Source organism: Camelus ferus, chromosome 15, assembly GCF_009834535.1.
Source record: "Camelus ferus isolate YT-003-E chromosome 15, BCGSAC_Cfer_1.0, whole genome shotgun sequence".
Classification (NCBI taxonomy): domain Eukaryota; kingdom Metazoa; phylum Chordata; class Mammalia; order Artiodactyla; family Camelidae; genus Camelus; species Camelus ferus.
In genome coordinates, this window is record NC_045710.1 from 18897752 (window position 1) to 18916873 (window position 19122).

At 49.7% G+C, this 19122-nt stretch overlaps 3 protein-coding genes across 6 annotated transcripts in view; 2 read left to right on the plus strand and 1 right to left on the minus strand.

The window, feature by feature from the left end:
* NRBP1 (nuclear receptor binding protein 1) lies at window positions 1-10177 on the plus strand. Of its 2 annotated transcripts, XM_006189733.2 has the most exons (18): window positions 1-156; window positions 2846-3075; window positions 3252-3374; window positions 3556-3657; window positions 4049-4138; window positions 4292-4332; window positions 4703-4797; window positions 6306-6389; window positions 6577-6635; window positions 6785-6883; window positions 7978-8110; window positions 8306-8411; window positions 8549-8599; window positions 8694-8829; window positions 9029-9082; window positions 9170-9233; window positions 9490-9545; window positions 9625-10177. In XM_006189733.2, exons 2-18 carry the CDS (start codon window positions 2866-2868, stop codon window positions 9727-9729), a joined length of 1608 nt encoding a protein of 535 aa, XP_006189795.1. In that variant the 5' UTR covers window positions 1-156; window positions 2846-2865; the 3' UTR covers window positions 9730-10177. The 2 variants fall into 2 exon arrangements, with proteins under 2 accessions (XP_006189795.1, XP_032353143.1); XM_032497252.1 differs by lacking the exon at window positions 9170-9233.
* Window positions 10178-10255: 78 nt separating this feature from the next.
* On the plus strand, window positions 10256-11913 carry KRTCAP3 (keratinocyte associated protein 3). 2 transcript variants are annotated; one of them, XM_032497254.1, is made up of 7 exons: window positions 10256-10378; window positions 10521-10705; window positions 10789-10848; window positions 11019-11225; window positions 11351-11485; window positions 11589-11702; window positions 11822-11913. In XM_032497254.1, exons 1-6 carry the CDS (start codon window positions 10351-10353, stop codon window positions 11694-11696), a joined length of 723 nt encoding a protein of 240 aa, XP_032353145.1. In that variant the 5' UTR covers window positions 10256-10350; the 3' UTR covers window positions 11697-11702; window positions 11822-11913. The 2 variants fall into 2 exon arrangements, with proteins under 2 accessions (XP_032353145.1, XP_032353144.1); XM_032497253.1 differs by having other exon boundaries at window positions 11825-11913.
* Window positions 11914-11992: 79 nt separating this feature from the next.
* IFT172 (intraflagellar transport 172) overlaps window positions 11993-19122 on the minus strand; it is a 33601-nt gene continuing 26471 nt past the window's right edge. The window contains exons 33-48 of one of the 2 annotated variants that reach the window (XM_006189734.3): window positions 18764-18944; window positions 18417-18526; window positions 18170-18299; window positions 16273-16371; window positions 15966-16075; window positions 15799-15862; window positions 15593-15679; window positions 15181-15297; window positions 14487-14597; window positions 14176-14295; window positions 13535-13630; window positions 13269-13328; window positions 13087-13185; window positions 12631-12784; window positions 12341-12432; window positions 11993-12133 (exon numbers count right to left, since the gene is read on the minus strand). In XM_006189734.3, coding sequence (XP_006189796.1) covers window positions 12044-12133; window positions 12341-12432; window positions 12631-12784; window positions 13087-13185; window positions 13269-13328; window positions 13535-13630; window positions 14176-14295; window positions 14487-14597; window positions 15181-15297; window positions 15593-15679; window positions 15799-15862; window positions 15966-16075; window positions 16273-16371; window positions 18170-18299; window positions 18417-18526; window positions 18764-18944 — 1720 coding nt within the window. In that variant the 3' untranslated portion in view covers window positions 11993-12043. The remainder of the gene's footprint in view (window positions 12134-12340; window positions 12433-12630; window positions 12785-13086; window positions 13186-13268; window positions 13329-13534; window positions 13631-14175; window positions 14296-14486; window positions 14598-15180; window positions 15298-15592; window positions 15680-15798; window positions 15863-15965; window positions 16076-16272; window positions 16372-18169; window positions 18300-18416; window positions 18527-18763; window positions 18945-19122) is intronic. The other variant, XM_032497249.1, reaches the window with a different exon arrangement.

Sequence of the window (19122 nt, forward strand, 5' to 3'; positions counted from 1 at the left end):
GTGCGGCACCGCCCATCTGTTGGTCCGGACGCCGCGAGGGCGGGGCCCGCAGTTCGGTTGCGCCGCGGAGCGCAGCTGTGAGGGAGTCTTTCTGATCCGGGGCCCCGGAACCCGAGCTGAAGCTGAAGGGCAGGCTGCGGGGAGCGGAGTCGGGAGGTGAGCGCCGAGGGGACGAAGGGGAGGGAGGGTTTCGGCGAGAGGACGGAGTATCAGCCTCCGCGGCCCGGACAGTGGGATCCCGACAGGCGGGTGTCTGGAGGCCGCTCTGCTCACTGGGCGGCCAAGGCCTGGTCCGCCGGAGCCAAGGGGCCGCCTCGGCCCCACAGTCCCTGTCCGGCCCTCCCCAGAGTGGCGGCAGCGGCAGCGGCAGCGGCGCCCACGCCCGCGCCCGGAATTCTGCCGGCGCTGGGCGCGAGGCCCGGCGTTCGTGTCGAACTCAGGCTGTTGAGAGGCGGGGCCGGCGGCGGGGGCGGGGGCGGCGGTCGCGGGCCCGGCGGCCTGCGGAAGCGCAGCGTCGGGGCCGCGCCTGCTCTCTGGGCCGGCGCGCAGACTGCGCGGGGGCGTGGCCTGCGCCCCTGACGGCGTCGCCGGGCTGGCCTTTGATGAGGTGGCTGCCGCGCGCTCCCGGGCTGGCCCCACAGGCCGGCGTCCGCTCGCAGACAGCCGGCAGGGCGACCTGTTGGAGTGAAATTCCTCCCCGAGCTTGCTTTATGTCTGACTGGACAGACCTGCAGGTCTCAGGCCCTCTTTGGTCCGCTCAGGGTGAGGGCAGCTGAGAGGCCTGTGGCCTGCGAGCTGTTGCTGAGGAGTTGAAATGCCGAGACGCTGCAGTCCAACAAATGAAAAACTTTACAGGAAAAAACTTTGCAGCGGTCCACCTGTATTGCTCGGAAGTGAACATTATGCGTCTTAGAGTGGCTGGAGGCGTCGAGAAGATTCCCTTTTGGAGCATAAATGGCCTTTTTCATGTGTGATCTCATTTAAACCTATGAAGGACCCCGAGACAAAAACTCCCAGAGTTGCAAAGGTTTCCTCTTCGGTAGCCTTCACTTTGCCTACTGGGGAGAGACTGGGGAGGGAGAGGACAAGCATATTCAAAGGGCATCTTTCTGACTGATGAAGGTTTGGCGTCTCTTGTGGTGCCCTACTGTGGATTGTCTCTACCCTTGGTCCAGAACTTTTTTTAGGGCCCATTGGCTACAGGCTTCCCGTATTAGAATTCCACTGGCATTTCTTCATATAATCTAACTGGGAATTTTATCTGGCTGTTCAAATTCAGGATAACATTCTGTAAATAAAGTTGCTTTAGAAAGTAACCGTATGAACTTTCTTACCATCTTTTTAGTTACATTTCAGGGGAAAATCATCTGTAACTGAAGTTTTATGGTAGATTGCTAAGATATACAGATAGATAATAACTTTCCTGGCTGATTGAATGAAATCTGCGGTAGGCAAGGACCTAGAAAAAAACACAGGTGAAATAATATCTTGCCAGACTTTCTCTGTAGTGCTTTGTTGTCCTCTGATATTTACTGGAATGTCACCTAATAAAAATCTCCTGACTTGGGTTAAGCATAGTGTTGGTTGGGGACAGAGATGGGCAGAAGGGGGCATCCAAGAGTTCTAAAAAGAAACAAGAGCTTTTCAAAAGATTAGCATTGATCAGAAGCTTCTGTATATTGAACTGACTTAAAGGAGCAAATCTACTTTACAGTATCATTTCCATTCTGGAGAGTGCTTCCTTAAGCCCAACACACACAGATTCCAAAACCTTCACAGCCTTCGTTCTTAGAGATATGGAAGTGGTTGTCCTGTGACTGTCTGGACAAGTTAGTGACATTTAGCTTTTGAGAATTTTTTCTTCAAGTACCCATGTCCATGTGTAATAATACACATTATAGGGTAAATTATACTGTATAGTACTCTTTCCTATAAGAGCTGTATCTCGAGTTATTTGTGCTTGAAAGAAATACCTGTGTCAGATCCAGTGCCTCAGAGAATGGAGCCTTTGAGCCATGTGAATGAAATGAAAACTGGAAACTTAAAGTCTTAGATCTGCCTTAAATTTGTGGCTTTGTGAATGTGGGCACCTTATTTATTTTGTTCACTATTGTATTTCAAGCTCCTGACTTGGTGCTTGGCCCACAATAAGTGCTTAATAAACATTTGTTGAATGAGTGAATGAAAAAAAATGTTGCTAAACAATACCCACCCATTTGCCACACTCACATCACAGGGAAGGTGAGATCATCAAGGATGAAGTCACTAACCACTGCCAGTCCCTTGGCCCAAGGGTAACCTCATCATGGACTAGCAGGCTCATTCTGTGCATAGGAGGGATAGATAGTGAATGCCAGAGTTAGTTCAAGTGGAATAAGTCAGCTGAGGATTTCAGCTGGATAAATTGGCTGAGAGGTCTACAAGTCCAGTCTTAGGGGTCTGGAGTCATCTATTCTGAATAGTGCCCACGTAGACCTTGGTTCTTGAATACATAGCAAGAGGTAGGTGAGGATTCACATGGAAGGCTATTGGGTATTTGCTGAGAAGGGATGGGACCCTTGATTTTGCTGTTCATCTGGACCTTATTAAACACAGGGTTATACTACCATAAATCTTATGTTTGCCACTCCTGGGTGAGTCATCTTCAACCAAGATAACTCCCCTTCTGTAGACTAGGAATATTTCACTGTTCATTCAGGACTAATTCTGATTTTGGATTTAAAGGAAACAAGGGAGATATATGTTTTATTTTTAACCCCAGCTAAGGTTATTAGGATGGAATCTTTATGGAATCTATCCTAACCCTTTCTGCCTTTGCCCTCCACCCTTGCTACAACCAATGCAGGCCTGAGTGTTTGTTCCAGCATGTCGGAGGGGGAGTCCCAGACAGTACTCAGCAGTGGCTCAGACCCAAAGGTAGAAACCTCGTCCTCAGCACCTGGCCTGACGTCAGTGTCACCTCCTGTGACTTCCACGACCTCAGCTGCTTCCCCAGAGGAAGAAGAAGAAAGTGAAGATGAGTCTGAGATCTTGGAAGAGTCACCCTGTGGGCGGTGGCAGAAGAGGAGAGAAGAGGTAAGGTAGTGGTAGTGTTACTCTTGAGAGAATGAATTCTAAGAGGTAAGAGGTGAGTTTCAAAGGAGCAGACTAAATTAACAGGTCAGAGCCTGGGAGAAGATGGTCATATAGAGTATTAAAATGGAGAGTTCATGTGATAACTTTAATTCTCTTTCATTTGAATTTTTTCTCAGGTGAATCAGCGGAATGTACCAGGTATTGACAGTGCATACCTGGCCATGGATACAGAGGAGGGTGTAGAGGTTGTGTGGAATGAAGTACAGTTCTCTGAGCGCAAGAACTACAAACTGCAGGAGGTAAGTAATGGTGAAAGGATGCAGCCTGAGGGATGTTAGTACACTGGTATTAAATTGGTTTGAGGAAGCTACCATGAGAAAAGTATGTTGGGGTTAGATCTTTTCTCTAGAGGGATAGAGAATGGCTTTTTAGGATTATAATGCTTTCTCAACCCTGTTAACCCAGTGTCTCTGCTCTCAGGAAAAGGTCCGTGCTGTGTTTGATAATCTGATTCAGTTGGAACATCTCAACATTGTCAAGTTTCACAAGTATTGGGCTGACATTAAAGAAAACAAGGCCAGGGTAAGAACTTTCTCCTGAGCTTATTGCAAAGAGACTAGCTGTATTTATTGTTCTTTTTACATTCAGAGAATAAAATAAGGTAGTTTTGAAACAGCTGAAATCAGCTGCTGTGGAAATGAGAGTAGGGCTATGACTGCCACCTATGCCTTTTGTCCCGTTATAGCTGGGGCACAAATGAGTGCATATTTGTTTCCTCCTTCCCATAGCCCATATTGCTCAGTAGCTTTCATTGATCTATTAAATCTAAGGAAGTGATGCTAAGAACAAAGAGAGAGAATCTTCATTTAAAAAATACCTAAGCTTCCAAATTTTACATATATATAGTGTATATGCTACCAGATAAAGGATTGTTTCTACTGTAAGGCCTTATTTGTATGCTTTGCCTCTCCAGGTCATTTTTATCACAGAATACATGTCATCTGGGAGTCTTAAGCAATTTCTGAAGAAGACCAAAAAGAACCACAAGACTATGAATGAAAAGGTATAGAGGGAGAGTAGACAAAGCTTTAGACTGGTTTGGGGGTTTAAAAAAGATTATGTTAATTACGAAGCTGATCAGGAAGGGGTGGAGGGAACTGGTTGGAGGGTTAAACAAGGGGATTACTGCTGACCCTTGGATCAAACTCTGTTCCAGGCCTGGAAGCGTTGGTGCACACAAATCCTCTCTGCCCTAAGGTAAGTAGGATCTGGTTAGTGTCTTTCCCATATTTATTCCTGATTTAGTTCCTCCAAACAGATTTCAGGGCACTACTCTGCTGTTCTTTTCTGCCTCTCCCCACTCTCTTTGAGTCATATACTGTCAAGATTAGGCCCCTATGGGTCTTTTAAAGGGTTCATCCTAATGCCTTGACCACGATACTATCTCCCACCTCTTTCTCCTAGTGCTTATCCAGCTATTTAACTCCTCAGGCATAATGGAGATTCAGAGTGTGGGTATAATTTTTGTGGTACCAGCAGGAGACCAGGCCCTTGCTCCTCTTAACCCTTGGGTTCCCCCTGCCCTTAATTTCCCAGTGGCCCCTCTAACAGCCCAGTGCCCCCACAGCTACCTGCACTCCTGTGACCCCCCCATCATCCATGGGAACCTGACCTGTGACACCATCTTCATCCAGCACAACGGACTCATCAAGATTGGCTCTGGTGAGGGGAGGGAGAGGTTCTGGGCAGGGGAGCCTCGGGAATTTGGGAACCATGGGGGTAAGATGAAAGGAATGGGGGAGAACAGAGCAAAATTCTGAGGTGTGGGCTGGTGATAAGAGAAAGGACCTTGTTAGGAGTAGTTCATAGGGAGAGGCCCATCAATTAGTGGAGAGTGGGTAGGGTCTAATCTTGTATCTTTTTGGAGGGAAACTTGGGTTAATACAGAGATCTTGATAGGAGGTTGGAAAAGGGCAAGAGTTAGGTGTAAGGTCTGACTTGAGCCCCTGGGGCCAGACCCTGCCAAAGGAGGTTCCAGGCTGTGCCTGCTGTGAGTGCTTTCATTTGCTGTGTATATGTGTGCAGTGTTTAACATTTCTGTGTGCTGTGTCTGTATGTAGTTTGTGTGTCCATTTGTCTGGGGCTTGGCTGCTCCATCGCTCACAACTTTTCTCTGTTTTCCTCCCTCCCGCTTACGGGCTGCTCTGTTCCCAACAGTCTTTCATAGGATTTTTGCTAATGGTGAGAGCTCCCTCTGCCCCATTTGGGGCTGTGTTTGTGCTCCCCCTGCTCCTCTTTGCGGCTGCCCAGTGCATGCAGTCGTGGGAGCAAACCCTGTTCCCCTACCTCCCCTGCCTAATTGTGCCTGCTTGGCTTCTGCCCTACCAGCCCTCCACCTGCGTGCCCTTCCATAACTTGCTTGTTTCCTGTGGATTCTGCCTGGCTGGCTACTTACATCCTGAATTCTTATTCCCCGCTCATCATCAGGCTGGTTCCCTAAGTCATACTGTGCTCCCAGACTCTCTGTGACTTGTAGCCATTGTTTATGATCTGAGTGAGTCCAAATTGGGCCTGGCCCTGGTTCCTCGTTCAGCCCTGTGACAGGCAATGTTGAGGGATAAGAAGGTAGAGCAGGTGTCTAAAAATTTTGGTGCATTACAAGTGAAACTGCTTTAAGGGTATTGGTTCAATTTTGAGCTATTTTGAGTTTCAGTCAGCAAAGGTGGGTAAGAAGGAGGCTGTTGGCTTGGTTGTATGTTAATCCTTCTTTGTTTTCCAAGTTTCTGAGGTCTCTTAATTGTTCCAGATTAGGAAGGGATGCCAGTGTTTTGATGCTGTTTGCAGGGTGATAAAAGAACTAGATCAAACATTTTTATGTGATCAGGGATTAGATGTACCTGGGCTTTGGGGAAGGTAAGCAGGTCACAAGTGAAAGTTTTCCCTTAGACTGTGTCCCTTGCCTGCCCCAAACTCCCATGTACCTGTTAGTTCAATGTGGGGCCTTTGCTGCTACTGAGTTAGGGACCTCAGATGAGATGGGGTAGACCTGAGAAAGGGGAGGTAGGTGGTGTTCATGTTTAGTCTGGAGTTCATGATGGGAAAAGGATAGATTTGTGCCTGTTGAGGGTTAGAGACTTCAGGAGAGAATTGGTCTTTTGGGGGCCTCTCTCTGGAGTGAGACTGTACTTTGTTGATGGTGGTCAGATTATGGGTATTTCCCCTACTCTCAGTGGCTCCTGACACTATCAACAATCATGTGAAGACTTGTCGGGAAGAGCAGAAGAATCTCCACTTCTTTGCACCAGAGTATGGAGGTGAGGCATCCCAGTTTCTCTGCCCTGTGCCCATCCCTCAAGTTTTCTGACTTATAACCTGAGAGACAGAGGTAACATAACTGAAACTTCTGTCCTTCTTTACTGGCATACAAAAAGTTTTAAGACATTTCTGCCATCCCCTGCCCCAACCTCTCTGATTTCACCAAAGCTTTTCTGTTTTTCCTAGAAGTCACTAATGTGACAACGGCAGTGGACATCTACTCCTTTGGCATGTGTGCACTGGAGGTGAGGAGACCAGAAGGGTGGGTGGTGGAAAGGGGTCAGATTAGATGAAGAAAGGGGAAGTGGAGGGTTGACAAGTAGGGTACTGGTCTTGAGGGAGTGATTGAAGTTGTTAGGTCTAAATTTTTCTTTTTTATTCTGCCTCATTGCAGATGGCAGTGCTAGAGATTCAGGGCAATGGAGAGTCCTCGTACGTGCCACAGGAAGCCATCAGCAGTGCCATCCAGCTTCTAGAAGACCCATTACAGAGGGTGAGAATTTTCAGGATCACTCCCTCCTTAACAGACTTTGAAATGTCTTCAGGTTTTTCTTCCTTCCACCTACTGGGAATATGCTGTCTTTTAAGAGCAAGAGAATATAAATCAAAAAGGACAAGCAAAGCAGTGAACATTTCCCTAGGTGTTTTGTGTGTACACACACACACACACACATACACACACAGGTTAGTGGTTTAAGAAGAGTAACATTGGGATTAAAGGTTGTGTGTTAATTTAGGTGTGTCTACATGAATGCAAACTACTTTGATGGTTACATCAGGTAGTAGGTATACACTCTCAGACAACCATGTTGACAGTTTTAAACAAACCAATCAGCTTGAACTAATCAAAGCAGTCATTTAGGGTTTTATATTTATATAGTGTTAGTTAGGGAGAGTGCCCTGAAATAAATGAGCTAAGATTTAAAAGATACAAGGGTTATGAATCAGGAAACAGACTTTAGTAAGTAGAGTCTGGACAGAAAGATCCAAACAAGGACAGTTTGTAACTCATTAGTTGTAAAAGGGAGCAGGAGAGAAAAGAAGGCAGATTAGTAGGAAGTCTTGTGGCTAGTTCAATGTCAGGGTGGGATGTTCAAGTGAAACATTAGGTGTATGGCCTTGTTGGCCTTCCAGATTGAAAGAGGAAACAGGTTAATTGTTATATGACCTATGGGAGGTAGAAAAGTGGGGGTTAGAAGAAGCATGGGGAAATCCAGTGAACTGAAGTGATGTAGCGGACAAAGGAAATTGTGGTAGTGGTCTTGGGAAATAAAAAGATGATGAATATTTTTGACCACAGTGGGTGAGTTTTGGAAGAGAGAGGTGAATTTGGTCAGGGTTGGAAAAGAAGGTAAGCAGTGAGTGGAGATAAAGCAAAGAGAGAGATTGGTAAAGAAAAGAGCAAGCTGTGGTTGAGGAGCAGAAAAATAATTAAAACCAGAAAGTGAATGATACCTTTCATATAATACCTTATAGTTTTCAAAGCCCTCTCAAATAGTCTTACACTGGATACAATGACAGAGATAAAGATGAACACAGTGGGGTGCTTTCCAGATGCCTGCTCCACTTCCTTGTTCCTTTTTCTAGGAGTTCATTCAAAAGTGCCTGCAGTCTGAGCCTGCTCGCAGACCAACAGCCAGAGAACTTCTGTTCCACCCAGCACTGTTTGAAGTGCCCTCGCTCAAACTCCTTGCTGCCCACTGCATTGTGGGACACCAGCGTGAGTCCTCTTGACCCTCCTAGGAATTTTTTTTCTACTCTGGAGCCTTGTAACTATCACTGGCATGTTCTTTTCCCTCTTCTGCTTCCAAATAGGCCCCAACCTACCTCCCCACTCCCCCCAGGACCCTTCTGCCTTCTGTGAGATTAGTCTGAGCTGTTCTTCTATAACTTCCCCTTCCATCATACCCTCCAGACATGATCCCAGAGAATGCTCTGGAGGAAATCACCAAAAACATGGATACCAGTGCTGTACTGGCTGAAATCCCTGGAGGACCAGGAAGAGAACCAGTTCAGACTTTGTGAGTAACTAACTGAGAGGTTTTGAGATTGGTTACCACTACCCTGAGGTTTCTGTCAACTGTCCATTCTTTGGGAGTGGTTGAGTCTGCTCTTTTGCTTGTTTCCTTCCTTCCATCTTCTTTCTTTTCTTCTCCAGGTACTCTCAGTCACCAGCCCTGGAATTGGATAAATTCCTTGAAGATGTCAGGTGAGAGAAGAATAAGGAAAAAGAGCTTCCTTGAGGAAGCAGGGGTGGGTGTCCTAAAGGATTCACGGAGCCAGTCTGACCTGTCTCTCTGTAGGAATGGGATCTACCCCCTGACAGCCTTTGGGCTGCCGCGGCCCCAGCAGCCACAGCAGGAGGAGGTGACATCACCTGTGGTACCTCCGTCTGTCAAGACTCCAACACCTGAACCGGCTGAGGTGGAGACCCGCAAGGTGGGGCTGTGGGTGTAGATGTCTCTGTGGTCCTGGTGGAAGGGAGGGAGGGCATTGCAAATAAGGCTTTGTTCTTTAGAGAAGATGTGTTTCTGCTCCTTGGCATCCAGGTCCTGTGGGCTGAAAAGGCTTCCAGCTCTTGTGGGATTTTTACTCACTGGTCCTTACTCTACTGACCCTCTCGGTCCCCTCTACCTAGGTGGTGCTGATGCAGTGCAACATTGAGTCGGTGGAGGAGGGAGTCAAACACCACGTAAGACTCAGGGCCAGGGCTGCATAGGGCTGGGTGGCCAGAGGGTGGGGAAGAGGGGCCTCACTTTCTGACTGTCCTATTCTCCAGCTGACGCTTCTGCTGAAGCTGGAGGACAAACTGAACCGGCACCTGAGCTGTGACCTGATGCCAAGTGAGTCTCTCCTTTCCCTTGGAGGATGGAGAGTCTGTGAGCCTTAAGTGTGAGGGACATATTCAGGGGTGGGGAAGGTGACAGTGCAGTAACACATTGACTGGTAGAATGAATATCTTAGCCCCTAAAATTGGAGGGTGAATCTCTTTTGCTTGTATCATTCTTTCCCAGCCAGGGTCACCTGACTGGGGCTATGCGAAGGGCTCTGTGCCCCTCTGCTCCGCACTGTGCTCACCCTCTCCTGTTTCTCTGTCAGATGAGAACATCCCCGAGTTGGCGGCTGAGCTGGTGCAGCTGGGCTTCATTAGTGAGGTGAGGTTTCTGCCTTCAGCTGCTCTGGCTGGCTGTCCCCTCCTCCCCGCCCCCATCTCACTGAGCTCTCCTCCTCTAGGCTGACCAGAGCCGGCTGACTTCTCTGCTAGAGGAGACCCTGAACAAATTCAATTTTGCCAGAAACAGCACCCTCAACTCAGCCGCTGTCACCGTCTCCTCTTAGAGCTCACTCGGGCCAGGCCCCTAATCTGAGCTGTGGCTGTCACTAGATGTGCTACAGCCTTCCTGCCCCTTCCCCCCAGTCAGTATTACCCTGTGAAGCCCCTCTCTCCTTTATTATTCAGGAGGGCTTTGGGGCTCCCTGGTTCTGATCATCACCCTCTCTACCCCTTCCCCCTCTCTTTCATCCCTCTGCACTTTGTTTACTTGTTTTGCACAGACGTGGGCCTGGGCCTTCTCAGCAGCCGCCTTCTAGCTGGGGGCTAATAGCGACCTGCTGGTTCCCGCCCAGCCTGTGTGGGAAGGAAGCCCACGGGCACCGGGGGAGCTGAATTCTACAATCCCGCTGGGGCGGACGGGGCGGGAGAGAAGGGTGGTGCTGCAGTGGTGGCCCTAGGGGGGCCATTCGATTCGCCTCAGTTGCTGCTGTAATAAAAGTCTACTTTTTGCTACGAGCGTCGTGTGTGTTTGCGTCTTCCCCGCTAGGGGGCGGGGGCGCGGAGCCACGCCCGGGCGCGGAGGTTGGGCCTGCAGGTGCGCTCGGGCGGGCGGAACTGGCCGCGAGGGCGAGGGCGGGGCCGGGGACCAGGTAGAGCTGCCCCGCGGCGAGGCGCTGAGGTACCGGATGAAGTGCCGCCGCCTCTGCAGTTTCGGTAATTTCCGGCCCTTTCGGTAGCGTTCTTCCCCGCGTCCACCGTCGACCCTTCCTATGGCCTCTGGCCAACTCGAAACGGCCGCCAGGGGCCACCCGGCTTCTGTCCCGGCTCAGGCCTGCCCCTCCCCCGTGCTTTGCAGACGCAGCCCGGGGCCCCCGGCGGCTTATGCGCGTGGGGCTCGCGCTGATCCTGGTGGGCCACGTGAACCTGCTGCTGGGGGCCGTGCTGCACGGTACTGTCCTGCGGCACGTGGCCAATCCCCGCGGCGCCGTCACCCCGGAGTACACCACCGCCAATGTCATCTCCGTGGGGTCCGGCCTGCTGGTGAGCACCGCGAGCCAGGGCGGGCCCCGGGCGGGCGGGCGGGGCGGGAGAGCTGTGGGGGCCTCAGGTTTTGTGTTTTCCAGAGTGTTTCCGTGGGACTTGTGAGCCTCTTGGCATCTAAGAACCTACTTCGCCCACGACTGGTAAGGGGACTTCCGGAGCTTTAATGAGGAAGCCTAGAGTCAGGGAAATGGGGGCTGACAGCTTCATCTCTTAAGTGGGAGGAGGAGCCGCAAACAGAGAAACCCAGGTGTCTCATCAGGCGGAGAGTCAGCCACCCCAGGCACTCATCCTGATTTTCTGCCCCTACCAGCACTGGGCCCTGCTGGCACTAGCTCTGGTGAACCTTCTCTTGTCTGCTGCCTGCTCCCTGGGCCTCCTCCTCGCTGTGTCACTCACTGTGGCCAATGGTGGCCGCCGTCTTATTGCTGACTGCCATCCAGGACTGCTGAATCCTTTGCTACCACTGGACCAGGGGCCTGGACACACTGACTGCCCTTTTGATCCCACAAGAATCTATGTGAGTCCAGTCTATTCCCAGCCTTTCTGCAGTCCACAAGGTCCTGGTCCGGCTCTTTAACGGCCCCTACTTGCCACTCCTACCCTGCTCCCTCTAGTCTCCCACATTTCCTCTTTGCCTTTTAGGATACAGCCTTGGCTCTCTGGATCCCTTCTTTGCTCATGTCTGCAGCAGAGGCTGCTCTGTCTGGTTATTGCTGTGTGGCTGCACTCACCCTACGTGGGGTTGGGCCCTGCAAGAAGGAAGGGCTACAGGGGCAGGTAAGGAAGATGAATACGAAGAGTTCATTCAACACAGACTGTGTTTGAAAAGATGCTGAATTATAATTCAGGGCCAGAGTACTAACTCCATCCTCTTCTGTAGCTGGAGGAACTGACAGAGCTTGAACTTCCTAAATGTAAAAGGCAGGAAAATGAGCAGCTACTGGATCAAAATGAAGAAACCCAGACATCACTGAAAAGTTGGGCTTAAGGACAGGTAATGGGCCAGGAGGACTGTGGCCTGAGAAAGGGTGGCAGCAGCGACCACTTCTAGAACTGGGTGAAGTCCTTTGCTGTGCTGCTTGCCCTCTGATGCAGGCTCTCCTTTCTATAAAGCAGGTGCTGACCCAGATGCTCAGTCCACGAGGGTTTTTCACTCACTTCTAGGATGATATAAACAGGTGTAATAAAAGAACTTTTTTCCTCTACCTGATAATGATTCCTTTTGGGGGAAAGGGGTGCTGGGCTGGTGTTGGGGGGTGACTTGATGAAAAAAATACAGTGGCCTCAGTTACTTACAAGACTTTAATGAGGGACAGAACCTATTAACTCTACCAGTTACTGGAAGGAGAAGCTGGTGCTGGGCAGCCCCCCGCACCACTGACTGATGAACTTCAGCACGTCCTGGCACACGGGGCTGTGGGAGGTCTGAGCAAACAGAACACGAGAGGAACTCAGCAGTGCTGAGAAAAACATTCCAGATATAAAGAAAAGCAGCTCCATCTCAGCGTGGGGAGCAGGGGTCAGGGCCTGTCCTGCCTTCTTCACAGCCCCACCCACTCTTCTAGTGGTTGGTGGTGGTTCCTCTAAAGTGCTGTTCTCGCTGTCCCCATCCCTCAAGCGTCCCTCTCTAACCTTAATGGCCATAAGGAACTTATTCCAGTTGTCCTTGTTAGCTGCCTTCCCTGGCCGCTTAAGTTCAATTTTGTTCCTCAGAATAGGGTATCCTGTGGGGAAAGACAAAAAGATGAATTGGAGTTTGAGAGGACTTGAGAAGGGGAAGAAGAGCAATTAGGGATAGAAAGTAGGATGCTCTTGTCTTCTGCATCCTTTACTGAATCACAATAAAACTATTTCTTGATGCTGGTGTTTCCCCCCCACCTTTCCGTCCACCAAAGAATACAGGGTGCTGTAGGATTCTGTACCTGTAATGAGGCAGGGCAGTGCCTGAACTCCAGTGCTGGCTGCCACCAGGGAAGCCTCGTAGGCACCACGCTCATCCTGAGGCAGAACCTGCTCCAGCCGCTGGTCCACTGAGACTGTGATCACCCAGTTACGAACCTCTTCTCTCTGAGCCTCCTGAGAAGGGCAGAGCAGCATAGGGCAAGTGGACAGTGGTGAGTAGGGGGTTTGCTAAGCCGTCATCCTGTGTACCACCTTTCACCCACAAATGATCCTCCTTGGATTGGCAGTCACAATCCTAGCCTTGGCTTTTTCCTCTGCTTGTACTTTCACTGTAGGAATAGTGAGGCCTGAAGCCCTTCCAAAGATATTGCTGACCGATGCCCATTACAGAGGGTTGGGAGGATCACCCTGAAGTGTCCTCCCTTCTCTGCACTCGTGCTGGTGAGGCTTCCTGTTCTCCAGTCCTGTGCCCTTACCGGGACGTGCTGCTTGGCTGGAAGTGGCACCTCAAAGGGAATGTCTGTATCCTGAAAGTCAGAGTGGTCAAGGGCATCCAGAGTCCCTTCTTCGATTGCCTGTGGCAGAATAGGCAGCCATGAGACAGGCTTGGTGTGACAGGCAAAACCTCCCAACCTCTGGGCACAACTGCCCCACTCACATCTGTCAGATCCAAAAAGCGGTTGAGGAAGATGAAGGCCATGTTCTCCCAGCCAACTGCCTGCAACAGAGATAAGCTGTAAGTGGGAGTGAACAGCTCTTCTCCAGGACACACGGGGAACAGTCCAGGAGGATGCAGGAAAATGATATCCTCTGTATCACCAGCCCCACACTCAGCTTTGCTCTCCCTGTGCAGCTGGGCTAGTCTACCCTCCAGCTTTTGATTTTCTTCTCTCCTTAGCCCCACCCTTCTTGGCCACTGCTTACCTTGGCAGCAATGCCTGCTTCATAGAAGGCCTTGTCTGCAGGTAGTAGTTGGGTGTGACGTAAGAGTGAAATAGAAAGCCTGGCAGCCATAGTTTCCTATGGATTAAAGTCAAAGCATTAACATCCTGGCACTATAGTGACTGAGCTACCAGACCAATGGCCTTATAACTGAGGCAGCCATAGAGCCAGAAAACCAACAATCAATATTAAATTGCTCTGGATCTGAAGCAGTTCTGGGTCTTAGCTTTTCACATTTGCACAAGAGAACTGGGCCTAGATTATTTCTAAACTTCCTCCCACCTCTAGAATTCTACTGTCCAACTCCATGAAAAAATATATACAATATACTATTATAAATAAGCCAAAGGCCTATATAAGTTATACAAGGTCCATGTAGAAATCATGGGGTTTGAATATCTGAACATTATGAGGCTGGAGCTGTGTGGGCACAGAGCCCTAAGAAGGTCATAGGAGTATAGAAAGAAAACCATCTCAGCAAGGGTTAGATTTATTTAAACAGAAAAGAAGCTAAGAGAGAAGTGGGCCAAGCTTGAGACTGTCCAGAACTTAAATTCATTCAGCTTTATTTGAATTTGAAGATGTGTATGTAAGACTGAGTGATCCTCCCTGCTCCATCTCACCAGCTGTTTGACGCTCTGGGCTGCAGAGCGAGTGGCATAGTAATGAGCGATCAGCAGCATTGTTTCGAACTCCTCATGGGCTGGAGAGTTTGCCTCACTGGACTTCACCAGGTTTTCACACTAGAGTGGGAAGAGTCACAGCCTGAGTCAGGGGTCAGAGGAGTGCCAGGGCCAGAGTGGTCAACTGATGGCCACCTGGACAGAGGAAGGTACAGTCTCTCTGAGGGTAAAGGTTTGTGTGCATGAAAGAAGAGAAGAGGACAGGGACAGGTGGAATCGCCTGTCCACCCTTGGCCAGCCCACTTCCTCACCAGGTTGAAGAGGACATCCCGGAGGTCAGCCCAGCTGTAATAGGCCTCAGCGCTGTTGGTCCCAGGTGAGCTCACCATGTCAGTGAAGATCCTTTTGTAGATGTTAAAGTTCTAGAGATGGAGGAAGAAGGAGAGCTGAGTGATAAGGGGACAGCTAGAGGAGAAGGTCAGGGGAAGTGGGGCCAAAGAGAGGAAAACAGGCTGTAAATGTGTGTGCGTGGAGGAGCTTAGGGACAATGCTGGAGAAAGTGTTATTAGGGAAGAGAGAAGAGTAAGAAAACAATTATTTCTTCCTAACTGGTGCTCTGTGAGTGTGGGCAAATGTGTGACAGTGAATGCGCAGTCACAGTGTTAATGGGATAATATTCCAGAGAGCTGTGATGCTCAGATAGAAGAGCGGTGTTCATTCTCTGGAGGCAGTTAATAAGGCCCTAGAGGTGTGTGCACGATTCATCTCTGAAAGACTGTTTCCTGTGTGTTAGTTAAGAACAGGGGGAGGTTGCAGGGTATTTCTTCAAAGGGTAAATCCTCTGGAGAGGCTGTACATTTCAAAAGAGGCTGAGTGGGGTCTCTGGGTATGATGCTCTTTTAATGAAAGAATCCTTTCAGAAGACAGTTTCTGAAGGGATGGGTGGTTCTTGAGGAGAAGGTAAGAATTCCCTTGAAACATTCACCTCAAGGAGCAGGCTGGTACCTGTGGGTTAGCAGGGGCTCCGTGTTGCACATACAAGGCCAGTGCCTGGGCATAGCCTCCCTCTCGGAGCAGATGAGTCGCATACAAAGCCACGTACTTGTGTAGAATCTTGTAGTTCTGTTCCGGGGGTGGAGGAAAAGCAGGGGCAGGTTGGGTCAGGAAGACCAGGCAGTGAGGGTGGGGTGCTGACTTGTGGCCGTGGATTTGTTTAGGAGGCAAAGGGCACAGGCGAGCTGGGCGCAGCTAGGCTTCTGACCCCAGTGTCAGGGTGTGGAAGACTGAGCTGTCTGATGTTGATTAGGGATCCTTGGGTTTGGGCTTTGGAGGAAGTGAGAGATAGACAGCTCTGGGACAGGTGGGGAATCGAGAGAAAATACACAAAAGAGCTGGGACTGGGGGAAGAGAGCAGTACCTGCTTGGCAGCTGTTTCAATGCACTTGTCCCACTGGCCCTGCTCCACATACAGGTCCAAAGCGGCCACCACATCCACACCCACCAGCTATGGATGAGTTGAAAAGACAGGGTTACACGAGGGGAGAGATGACATGAGGGGGAGAAGAGGGAGAGAACCTCTCCGGTCTCCATGTGTCTGCCTGCTGCTGACTCTGCAAGTCTCACCGAGTCCACTTTGCCCTGGTTCTTGAGGACCTCTTTATAATGCTGGTCCACATAGTCTTCATACCTGTGAAGATGTCCAGAGATCTTACCCTTCCCCTGAGAACTTTCTCCCAGTCTTTACAAAAGGAAGTAAAGAGAATTTCTAGTGAGAAGGGTCATGAGCTTACCGGGGATCTAACTCCTTGGCCACACGCTTGGCCTTGTTCCATTCCTCACCCTCAATGAAAGCATCGATGGCTTCCTTGACCAGGTCCAGGTTCAGATAGAGCTCTGCAGCCTACACAGTGGGAAATCAGAGACTGGAGATCACCTTTCCCCTTCTTCCCCAGTCTCCCTTCTGGGAACTCTGGGGAGACAGAAGCGCATGCCATGCCTTCCAAGAGACCCACCTCACACAGCTGCCTGAGTGTAGATGTCACCCTTCCACCCACCTCTGTGGAGTCTCTTTCTTCTCAGTCCCACCACCCTACATACCGCACTGTGCTTTCTGATTCCAATCAGTTGGGGTCCCACGGTCCGAACTACTTCCAGACTGCGTTGGGGAGGTAGAAACTTGATGGAGAGTTCGGCTGCCTGAATGGTTGAACAGAAGATAGAAATGGGTAGGAGAGACAAATACTGCTGGGGGGGTCCTCGACCTGTTCTGTTTTTCCCCTCCCAGTTGCCAACTTTCTTGCACTCTTCCTCACCTTCCACGCTCTTGGGCAAACTCTGCCTCACAGTCCATCAGCGCCTTTAAATGACCATCAGAGTAGCTATCTGTTCCTCTCAGCTCATCCCCTTTCAGACACTCTCTCTGCTGTCAGAGATCACTGCCTTTAGTGTCCTGCCATGTTTAACAAACTGGTTTCTCAAGTTCTTTGTCACAAATAGAATCTTGGTAGCATGGTATAGAGAAAGAACCCCTAAAAATAGAAGTCCAGGGCATTCTGCAACTATTTGTGTTGGACTTTTCTGAGCCTCAGTTTCTTCATCCATAAGAGTGATGGTCAGTCTAGATTTGTACTGTACAGAACAGTAGCCACTAGTCACACCGTGGCTCGTCCCACTGAGATGTGCTGTAAACTTAAATATTTCAAAGACTTAGTATGAAAAAAGGAATGTAAAAAACCTCAATAAATGTTTACATTGATTACATGTTGAAATAATAGTTTAGATATATTGGGTTAAATAAAATGCTACAATTATTTTCACTTGTTTCTTTATATTTATTTGAATGTGGCTACTAGAAAAATCTTAAATTACATGTGTGACTTCAACCTTTGTGCCATGCATTATATTTTATTGGACACTGCTGGTCTAGATGATCTTGGAGACACCTTACAACCCTAACACTCAGTAATTCTACAAACCCACGTGTTCCATACGCTCACTCTATTTCCACTGTGATGCTGACATCCTCACTAGATTTAAATTTCCACATGGTCCAGTTTAGCTACATTCTGTGCTAATCTTCCTGGTCTTTCCCCACCTATTCTTGCTTCTCTTTCTATACCTGCCAAACCTTTCAACGTTTCAAGTGCCCTCATCCAGGAAGCCACCCTCTGACCACTCTGAGGAAGGTATAGTCATGCACAGACCCTAGTGAACAATGCCCCAGAGTAGGACACAGCAGATGCTTAATAAATCCTTGATTAAAATCTGCTCAGCTCTCATAACCAGTCATTAGTTTCTACTTCCTCGCCCTCTAACTTGTCGGGGCTATTTGGTTACAAGGCCTCAGAAAGCTAAGGGAAATTTTGCAGGGGCATCAGCACACCAACATTTTATTTAGGGAGCTGATCACTCTTGCCCTCTCATAACTACTAATACTGTATTTCCTTGAATTAAGGCACATCATTTAAACCATACATGTGCCCTCATCTCAAAGACACAAAGACTCTGTCTTAGAATTGATGAAACATACTGGTTTGGCTTAATCTGCTAGAGGTTTCTTTTCAGGAGCTGCTCGGTGGAGGAAGAGCCTCTGCTTTCTTCACGGCCTCCATCTGGCCCAATTCCAGCTCTGGTCCCAGGGCTATCTCCTCCCTCACAGAACCTCCCTGACCCCTCCAGCCCACAGAGATCCCATTCTTCTCTGAATTCCACTGGAGTCACACACTTTAGTCTTCACTCAGATGCAACATTAACTAACGGAGCCATGTGTTAGTCTACCTTCCCCCAATTTCTGGCTGTGCGGGTTCTGTCTTATATCCTCTTTTAGAGCCTTCATAGGTTCTGGATCTAGCATCCAGCAAGCACTCAATAGATACCTGCTCCCTGACTGAAAACAAAAAGACAGAGGAGGAACAAGATGGCCGTCTGAGAAGGAAGGCTGGGTGTGAACGGAGGCCAGGGAAGCGTAGGGCCAGGCAGGGTGTGGCAGCCTCACCTTCATCCAGCACTTCTCCACCAAGCTGCTGCTCCCTGCGTCCCGCACTTTGAGGTAACAGTCGACTGCACGGCCATACTCTCCAGCCTGCTCCCACTGCCGCGCTTGTTCCACCAGTCCCTCCATGCCCCTGTGGGGCCGAGAGCTCATGCCGAGGGATGGGGAGGGGCAGCACGGTCCACCCTGTGTGCACCGTCTGACCCCCCGCCGTCCTGACAACATTGCCTGGTCCCCTGGCTTCATATACCTCGCCCCCTTCTTGGTAGCTTCCCGCTCATACTCTTCCTGCAGGGCCTCTAGCTGGCCAGGCACGTAGTCCTTGCAGATCCGCAGCGCGTCGCTCCATAATCCAGCCTCCTACCAGATTTCCAGGTATCAGGACGGTAGAGGCAGGCGTGGCAGTTTCCCACTGCCACACAGGTGCTAGGGCCCACTGATCTCTGGGTCCTTGGACCTCTCTTTTCCTTCCTCTCGTCTCCTCCTCGCAACCCACTGTTAACCTCCCAGATTTTTCTCAGCACAGGGGTCAGTGCAGTGCTCTGAGGGTTCTCACATCCTCTCACCCTCCTCATAGCCCTGAATCTGGTGCCCTACCTTATAGTAATTGAGGGCCAGGCCGGGTCTCTGGGCTCGAAGCAGCAGCCCTTCCGCTTTCTGGAAGTCCTTCTCCTCCAAGGCACCCCGGGCCTGCCCCACAAGCACTTCGGCAACACTATCAGGGTCGTGGGCCTCAGCCACACGCTGAGCTGCTTCCCAGTCCTGGTTATGGACAAACCTGCTCCCAGATGCAGACACAGAGGAGGCTGAGTGCAGGACTGAGGCCTCAACAAGGAGAGGCAAACAGCCATGTCACAGAAGGGGTATAAGATTTATTAGTACTAGGTTTAGATTTAGGTGAAGATGAAAGATCCTGGGGCTGAGTCTGGGAGGACAGAATTAAGGAATTTATGGGG

Bases quoted from the DNA above. Each gene is read 5' to 3' on its own strand.
- KRTCAP3 (XM_032497254.1), top strand. From the start codon at position 10,351: ATGAAGTGCCGCCGCCTCTGCAGTTTCG. The intron at 10,706-10,788 runs GTGAGCACCGCG...TGTGTTTTCCAG, and splicing joins CCGTGGGGTCCGGCCTGCTG to AGTGTTTCCGTGGGACTTGT. The intron at 11,486-11,588 runs GTAAGGAAGATG...CCTCTTCTGTAG, and splicing joins AGGAAGGGCTACAGGGGCAG to CTGGAGGAACTGACAGAGCT.
- NRBP1 (XM_006189733.2), top strand. From the start codon at position 2,866: ATGTCGGAGGGGGAGTCCCAGACAGTACTCAGCAGTGGCTCAGACCCA. The intron at 3,658-4,048 runs GTAAGAACTTTC...TTGCCTCTCCAG, and splicing joins TTAAAGAAAACAAGGCCAGG to GTCATTTTTATCACAGAATA. The intron at 4,333-4,702 runs GTAAGTAGGATC...GTGCCCCCACAG, and splicing joins CAAATCCTCTCTGCCCTAAG to CTACCTGCACTCCTGTGACC.